Raw genomic sequence first — 9,183 nt, forward strand, 5'->3', positions numbered from 1 at the left:
GTTCAGCAGAAAGAAATGGATGTTGATTAAATATGGTAGAAGAACCAGCCCAAATATCTTTAATTTCTACAGGAATTTGGGTCCCAGTTCTGAATCTTCTGTGGAAGATATTTGCTGAAAGTTCTGAAGGTGCCTATGTGACTTCAGTGTATGTTCCTCACCTTGCCCAAAGTAATTTGCAGATGTTTTATGTGCAGTGACCAAATCTTTCTTCTCTTGTTTCACACCAAGAGGCAGAAGGCTTTTGCCTGGCCACTAGTGCAAGTGAAAAAAGAGAGGTGGTAGCGAGAAGAAAAAATGAGAAATCCAAAATCGAGTGAACTTGATTTAACAGAAAGGTTTAAACTTTTTTTTTTTTTTTTTTAATTGAAATGCGCTTGGTTAGCAATACATTTATTATCACATAGCAGCTAATGTATGACTAGACACAGACCTCAAAAAACCTTAGACATTTAGGTGTAATACAGTGAAACAAAAAGGGAAAAAACACAGAGGAATCCTTGTGACTGTGGTATTGTCATGCTTCATTTGGTAAAATGAGGTCAGTGCTGTCACTTTGGCCAGCACTTTTACCCCACTGACTGCCACAGGTCAGGTTTTTTTCAGGAGGAGGGAAGGGAGAGTTTCCATTCACCCAAGGGAGTGAACTTGACTTGGTGTGCACCTTTCTACTCTGGTGAGCACAGTGATCAGTGGAACTTCTTGTGCAACACAAAGCAACAAGGGCCTGCTAAAAACATCCATCTCCACAAAAGCCAAAAAAAAATGGGAGAGTTCTGGATTAGGTGGGCTGAACCAGATGCAAGAATGTGCGTGTAAGGACATGGTCTCAGCAGGTACCAGCCCAGGCTGTGATGCAAGCTAAAGAGGCTTGAAATCCACTGTGTCTTGGAGCAGGTGTCAAGAGGATCCTTGGGCTACCACACATAGACCATGAGGGACACAGGGAGGTGGCAGTACCCAGATGCATTTTCAGACAGGGCAATCTGGTTTGAATATACTTTGCAGAATCTGACTTTTTAATTTCTGGCCATTATCAGCACCGCAGCATTTCACCCTGGGCTGCAGCCAAGGGTGCAAAATTGCCTCGTTTCCCCTTGCAAGGCAAATTTGACAGGTTAGAACAAGGTTTATGGCTAATGTATGGCAGCTAAAACAAGCTGCTATATTTCAGGATGCAGGTTCCCCGGCGGCAGCAGCAGCTGCAGATGACATTACTTAAATGCAGGTTACTTCACAGGTACAGGTTTTATAACTTTCTGGGCAAAATCCAAAGTGATACTGGTAGTGTTTTTAAGGTTGCTGTGCTGACTCATTTGAAAAATTGGTTTTAATTCAGAATATCCCCAGCCCTCCCTTGTATGTTTGAAACTTCCAAGTTAGTAGCTATCTTCCCAGGCTTTGCAGCCGTTGACTATGCAGCAGCCAGTGGTGTAAGAACCTCTGTCTTATGCTGTTGCAAACCAGGGATGTCATTAGGGGTTACCCAGCTGCGCACTGCACAGGGATGGAACACTTTGTACATGGGACTGCATCATTTCACTCAAAACTCATGCACTGTCCCTGACTGGAGATGATGGAAGGACTGCTCTCCTTCCATCCCACAGGTGAACTGCTTGATAAGGCACACATGGCCACACTCCTCCACCATTCCTCCACCACCTACGTGTAAATCAGTGTAGCCCTAGCCCAGGCGATGGGATATAAGTGCAGAGGTTTATGATTTCCCCTAGTCCTCACCAAAAGCTTCTGTAGCTTTGATTACAACCCACCAGATGTTTCTTACACGGGCTTTCTAGTGTGCAGTGCCTGGTCTATTTTACTGCCAAATCGTCATCACACACGTGTAGTCAGTAGGTATTGTACAGCTCAGAAAAAAATGGACTGATATAGAAAATGTTTAATAGTTATAAATATTTAAATATTTAATAGGTGCTGTTGAGAACTGTCACTTTAGAAGAGATACCTTCTCAAAGATAACGGATGCTTCAAGTCAAAGATCAACTTCTGACTATTTTCAGCTGCTGTTTGTTATATAAAGAACTGCTTTTTTTTTTTTTTTTTTTAAGAGACCAGGGACGTTTTTAACATACGCTGGAAGGTTCAAAAACTAGTTGTTCTCCTAGTGGGCATGTCGACAATGAATACTAGATTGAGGAAACCAAAGGGAAATAGGAAAGATGGCAAAAAATTTCACAGAAGATTTACAGTGAGTCCCAAATGGGGAACTTTCCAGGGACAGAGGGAAAAACCATTCCTGTTCATCTGACCTGGAATAAATGTTACAAGGCTGCCACCATATGGCAGCCAGTTTTTTGTTGGGTTTTTGTTTTTTTTTTTCCTACAGATTTCAACAGAAAATAACACAGCTGGTCAGGTTTTTCTGCTGGAAATCAGTGGTAAAAGTATTATAGCCTTCACCCTTTAAATAGTAAAATCCTGTCTCTTCCTAACCTGTGCCTTGTGAAATCATGTTTGCCCTCACAAAACATGGATAAATCCTTACAGATGAAGCTGACAGTGTGTAAATGATCCTATATTTGAAAGCGTATTAAATAAGGGTACAAATCATATTTTATATATGTATATATGCATGCATTATATTTATAAACATGTGATTTATTACATATTTCATACATACATATACATACATGTATACAAGCTAGATAATTCAAAGTTTGTTACTTGTTAAAAGAAAAAGTTTCCATAGTTCCACATGTGGAAACCATACTGATATGCTCACCCCGCAAAACCAATATTACCTTCTCATCAGGTGTAGGGGAGAACATTTTTTCTTCCATAGGATGCCTCGAATAGTCGTAAGGATAGGTCACAACCAGCTCACCCCCATGGAGGCTGGCAGAGAGCACGAACGGGATTGACCTCAACCACTTCATTACTGCTTTAGTCTCAGGGGCCACCTGAAATCCAGGAGGAAAAAAAAAAAAAAAAAAAAAAGCCGTGAGTGGTCATGCAGCTCTGGAGCGATTTGATCCTGGGTAGGATGAAGCCCAGCAGAGAAGGGAGTGTGTCAGAAAGGAGACTGCTGAGGCTCTGTGGCTCTTCCATCCCAAAGTTTAATTGGGAAAGAGCATCAATTTGCTACAGGGAACAGATGAGACACACTATTCACTGTGGAAAAACTGGGAAAAAAAAAGAGAAAGTTTGACAGAAAAATGACTTTATGTTGCAGTGACATTTTCAGCGGTTCAAAGTGATGATGACAGGATTTTAGGCTTGAAAAATTGTGGTGTTGCACCACTACTTGCAAAACAAACTCCTTATCTAATTGCATTTCTGAATCAGCAGGACTGACTTTTGGGTGGATAAACTGGAATACAGGGATCAATTTGTAACTCTCAGCACTTGTTCGAAATCCATTGTCTTATTTGCTATCCTTTGGTCTAGGTTCAGCTGCAAATAAATGAAAACTAATGTATATAAAGCACAGCAATGACTACAGTTTATCCGCAGTGAACTGCTGTAGATAAGGCACAAAATTTGTCTTTCTAACAGTCCATGCCCAGTAATAGCTGCCAAGGGAGTGGGCACCGGACTTCCAAAGATGCTCAGGCCCCCAGCTCCCCCCGGAATGCTGGAGGCTCCTTCATCCCCTTTTTCCGAGGAGTAACTTCACGGACCTGCTCAGCTGTTGCTTAATTCTTAGGAGTAACAGCGTCATCTGGTGGCCGGTCTCTGCAAGCACAGACACACGCTGGTGACCTTGGAGGAGCTGAGGTTCTTTTCCTTGCAGCTTGTGAAGTTACGAGGAGAGAAGTGGGTGAAGGCAGAGGCTGCTAATCCAGACTCTGCTTTGCATAAGTGCAGATATGCAGGTTTTAAGAAATTAAGCAAGATGTCTTGTGATGGAGTTAGTCCAGCATCTATCTAGGGCTGCTAACATTACATATCACCCTTTGCTTTGATTTCATCAGCTGTTAGAAAATCATCCAGCCAGGATCCCGGAGTGGCTCATGACTAGTAACAGTGAATCATGTCCGCAATGTGCAGGAAAAAAACCCAAAACAAACAGACAAAAAAAACCCCAAAACAACAAAACAAACAAACAACCTAAAGACCTATACATTAGGGTTGCAATAATAGCAATTCCTGTTTTATTTGGAACAGTCCCTATTCTGCTATTGGGAAATTGCAGCTCTGGGGATGTAGTGGGTAGCACAAATTTAGGTGTGGAGCAGAGAAAACCACTGTGAGACAAAGGTACACCGTAGAGGTATTACAGCTCCAGCAATGAGGTAGAAAACAAAGGGTCTCGGGAAAAAGCCATGCCTAAATATAGTTTTATCTGGAATGATTTAAGGAGGTATCACCCTGCCTATTCCTGTCCTAGGCAGGAGGCCACCTCCCTTCAGATGCCATAATTATTAACTGAGTCCTCCCTGTTTTCAGCTTTCCTTAAAATGCTATTCAGTAGTTGTTGAACTGAACTAGTGCCTCCGGCCACTGCAGATGTGCTATTTGAAAAGGTTGTACGCTGTACTTGGGAAGAAACAGGAACTTGGGGGTTCCCACTGCTGTAACGTAATTTGTGGTTAGCATATGGACACAAGTCAGATTGTGCCACTTGTCCTCAGAAGAAACAGGCCAGGTCCACTTTGTGTATCAACCTGGTGGTAGCCTCTGAATCTCTGTGTTGCAACCCTTTCAACCTCGGTATTATAAAGAGACAACTTAAATGTAAGATGAGATATAACGGGTAAGGTCTGACCAACTCTGGAACACGGAGAATGAACTTGGAATGCCAGAAACCTAACCAAGGCTTTTTGCGTAATTGGGAAGATTAGACACAGGGTTTATCAGAAAAGTATGACCTGAAAAACATTTTTTAAAAGGCAGATAAAGGGCACTTCTAAAGGGGAGGAAAAATGGTCTGCACTTTTTGCAAACTCACACACCCACTCACACAACACAGGGGTGGGAGAAGAAAACAGTTCACTAGGCTGCGTGACAAGGAACCTGGCAGTGTCCAAAGAACACTACTGGCAGTGGTCAAAGTATTTGCTTTTCTGTTTTTTGTACAGTCCCATGGGATGGTCTGATAATGACTTTTATCCCATAGGAATTTGGGACTGAACCAGCCACTCTCGCCTGAACCCTGAAAGTGCTTTGTTCACCCTTTGAGCCCATCCCTTCTGAAGAGCAGAAGACCCCAGGTGGTGTCTAAAAGGCTGCGAGCGGCACTGCCTGCCCTGGGGGTTCACAGGGTGGCCGAGGAACTGGCACCAAGCCTGCGCCCTCCAAGCCCCGCAGCACCAGCACTCCCCAGGAGGATGCTGCCCCAAAATCTCAGCAGCTCCCTGCCCAGCCGGCAGCTGCCCCAGCTCCCGCTGCCCGGGCAGAGGGCATGCCTCACACCAGCATCAGCCCTGATTTCAAACAGCGGTCTTGGGCCTCGATAAGACTTTTAATTTGGTTCTGCAATTCAGTGGGCAAAAGTGAAATGCAGTTTTCTTCAGAGAGCTCCTAAATTCAGTCCCCCCGATTAGCCAACTTGCTCACTAGATACCTGCATAAGCCATGAGGCACTGCTGTGTCACAGAGGCAACGTCTTATTGAAGCGAATGTTGTGGAAAATCAGGAGTTTCAATGTCACTATTTTTATCCTAATAGCATTTCAGTGACATCATGTACAGTGATTAAGGTTTTGAAATGTGCACATCCTGGTTCAGCTTCACCGGATGATATCAGATGCTATCTGTGTCACTCTGGCCTTTGACTATGCATAGACTTTTCCTTTAATGTGGGTTTTGATATTTTTTTCACCAGGGCTCTTGCCTTTTAGTCAGAGGAGATCAATTTTAAATTATCTGTTTCACAAGAACAATTTGGGGCACAATTAGAACACAGCTAAATTATTTCTGCATAAGCACAGGGAATGGCCACTACCCTTTTTAAACTTGAATCTCATTTCTGTCAATTATACTGCAATTAGTCACTGTCTCCATGGCTTTCAAAGATTTCTTTTTTCCCTTTTAGAAGCAACCAGACTCATTTTCCTAAAGACTATGCCAGCGTCCACTGGCACAGACTTCCAAATTCTGCTTGAATCAAGCCAATTTAACAGACTTCATTTCAGATGAAGCCTGAAGTCTCTCAGTCTGAGCCCTCAGACCACTTATTACGATAATTCATGATAGCGGGGAACAAAACGCGCTGTACAGCAAGGGTTACGGGGAGGCAGGAGCTCTCCTGAGTTTATGGGATTGGCTGGGAACTCGCTTTCCATTTTCTGATCTTTATACAATGCCCTGCAATGCTCAGATAATTACTTTAATAAGGCAGGTAATAAACACTATTAAGTAAATGAGAGCTGAGAGGCTGGTGTTGAAACATCCAATCTAGTGCTTTCACATGCATAAGGCTGACTGCTGTAAGAGCCACGGGTTCACCTGCCTGACAAAATTGAAGCTCATTATGGGAGAGCTGATTTGGCTGCCCTGTGATACCACCGGTGGAGGAGAGGGACATGAGGCTGTGCGACCGCTTACTGCCAGGTTTCTGAACCATGTGAAACCGCAGTCATCAAGGAGATTTTGTGGTGCCATTCAGGTCACAAGGAAATTAGTTCGCTCATTTGTTCTGCAAAGCACATGGGTTTGGAGATGCTTTGGGTGTTTATGTCAGGACCCACTTTGGGGTCAGGAGAGCATCTAGAGGTTCTGTGAAGTTTGGTCCTCTGAGGAATGGAACATTGGACCACCAACTTATTTCAACTTCTTCTTCAAAAACAAGAAAAGGTTTGCAGGAGAAGTGATGTATTTATAACCTTGGGTCTGTACCCACTGAGGCAGAGCTCAGACAGAGGATGGTTGTGTCCCAAGCCTTCCTGGTCCCTTGTCTATGGTGACAGACACCCTTGGGTGACCAACACACTATAGCTGGGGCAGAGCTGGGCACAGCAGTGGGGATAACTGTGGGAGAAATGTTAGGCTGTCTCCATCCAGCCCTCTATAAACTGCTATGATGTTACACAACGTCTAAGAAAGCTAAATACGTGGTTGTAAAAATGACTTCTGCAAGTGGCTGCCTACCACCTATCATCCCAAAGACCATCAGAAGGACCAGGCCAGAAGCAGGACTGGGGGAAGGAGCAGGCAGGTTACAGCCAGAAAATCCAGAGTTATGGGGACTCTGGGCTGCCCAGTGTGAGAGAAGCTCACAGCTTGCACTGGGCACTGGCACAAAGAGGGGTCAAAGCCACGTTTGTCCTTCCTCAGTGGTGCTTGGGCCTTCAACCGTGCACCTCTGGACACAGAAAGTGAGCACGTGGTTGGAGGGAGATCTCCATCCTTTCCTTCATACCTCAAACTCTGCTGCACAGCCACTATGTCCAGTCTGAAAGGGCAAAAGCAGCTTTCCTGAACACCTCCATGGAAAACCAAAGGCATTTTCAACGACTTTTTCTAGGTGTGCCAGGCAGTCCTGTATCCTGTCTTCATGTAGCTCAGGGAACAATATTGCCCATGAAAGAGCTCTTAGGAGACTGGCACCCTCACTACTGATTCTGCAAAGGGCCACGCAAAGAAAGGACTCTGTCTGGTAAGTGAGGTGTTGCAGACACAAACTGACTCATCAGCTGTATCTTTGTGGACAGGCTGGTGGCAGTGCTTGGTGGCTGAGCTATACAACCTTGGCAGGAACTCAAGTAAGTGGCTGTGAGTTCATATTCCTAAGACAGGGAACATCTCCCTGTAAGCACCTCCCCCAGGAAAACACATACATTGGTGTGGTGTGTCGGAAAGCCTGGCAGGTAACAGACCTGCAATTGCGTGGAATGGCCAACCTTGACAAGGTGAGAGCAAGACAACACTTGCTCTCAAATCAGGAACCCAGTGAGAAGCTGTGACCAAGAGGGTCTGAAATAGCACAGTGACTTCCAGTAAGGTAGAGACATATATATGTTTGTAATGACTGTTGTTTTATTATATATTTTTGATTTAGCATGATTGTGTGAGTAAACATTACTTTATGTTACAAAAGCTGGTAGGTTCCTGACTAACTGAGTAACCTTGTTTTGCTGTATGGGAACAGGATGACAGATACTGAACTAAAGTGAGCCATCTTCAGAGAACTGCTGTGAAACACAAGCGTCCCCAGCCCAAGTCCTGGCTTTAGAGGATGAAGAACAGGGTTTCCTGAAAAGAAAACAGGGATGGCTCCAAGCCTCTGTCCTCTGTGGGAAAGCAAACCCGCTAGGAGACCAGGTAAGACTCTGTAGTGCAGCCAGCTCAGAGCTCACACCTGCAGTGCTCAGGTCCCCTCTGCAAACAACGTGGTCTCACACCAGATATCTGCAAGGCTTAATCCCGCTCCCGAGATTCTTCATATTTGTTCATACACCATTCATTTGGGGAAGAGAACTTTCAGTGATATGTACACATGGTTCTTAGATGTACAGCTATGAAAACTACTATACACAAGTGGGGTGAATCAAAACTATTCTCTCTCTAGACTTTTCTCCTAAAATCCCTTTTTTTTAAGCTGTTTTCCTTTGACCTCAGGCTCTGTTCCACATGCTCTCAACCCTTCTTTCCCATCTAAGGCCCTGTACTCTACTTGCATTTACCAGCTCACTGTTATCTGTCATTATTCAGTCAAAAGTTGGAAACTATTAAGCTTGTGACCTTATACTCGTGCAGAAATCTAGTGACATGAGCTGGGATCTGTACGATTACATGCATAAAGTAGAATAAACTTCTTGAGTTTAGTTATGTTGAAAATCAATGGTGTAATACAGTGTGCATTACTGAGCTTCTCACAGACTTGCATCTTCATACGCACATTATCCTGAGGAAGTGGTGTGCTTTTATCCAGATTTCACCTCTGTGAAATGGGGTACCAAAACACTGGGGCAGCATCAGAGATGCTTTCGGGATTTAGACCTGGCCTCACACAAGACCACCCGCAGCAGAGTAGAAAACCAAAGTATGGTCTCTCAAATCTTCTGCTAATACACCAGCTGCTGAAACAACCCTGTTCCCCATCTATCTGAGGCTTTGTGCTAACAATAAAAATTGAATTAGAATAAAAAGAGTTTAAAAGCAGAGGAAAAGCAGAGCCCCCAATATCAGAACTACTGATTTCATTTCCCGTGTCTCCTCTTTCAAGAGGACCTAAGTTCCATTGCGAGTTGCCAGTGTCAGGGGCTGCAGGGCTGGCAGT

At 44.1% G+C, this 9,183-nt stretch overlaps 1 protein-coding gene across 1 annotated transcript in view; it reads right to left on the reverse strand.

Moving 5' to 3' along the window:
* The window catches only part of CPZ (carboxypeptidase Z), a 37,038-nt gene that overhangs the window by 8,284 nt on the left and 19,571 nt on the right, over positions 1–9,183 (reverse strand). Inside the window, exon 7 of the mRNA XM_009890520.1 lies at positions 2,763–2,921. Coding sequence (XP_009888822.1) covers positions 2,763–2,921 — 159 coding nt within the window. The remainder of the gene's footprint in view (positions 1–2,762; positions 2,922–9,183) is intronic.

Source organism: Charadrius vociferus, unplaced genomic scaffold (genome assembly GCF_000708025.1).
Source record: "Charadrius vociferus isolate BGI_N301 unplaced genomic scaffold, ASM70802v2 scaffold88, whole genome shotgun sequence".
NCBI classification, from domain to species: domain Eukaryota; kingdom Metazoa; phylum Chordata; class Aves; order Charadriiformes; family Charadriidae; genus Charadrius; species Charadrius vociferus.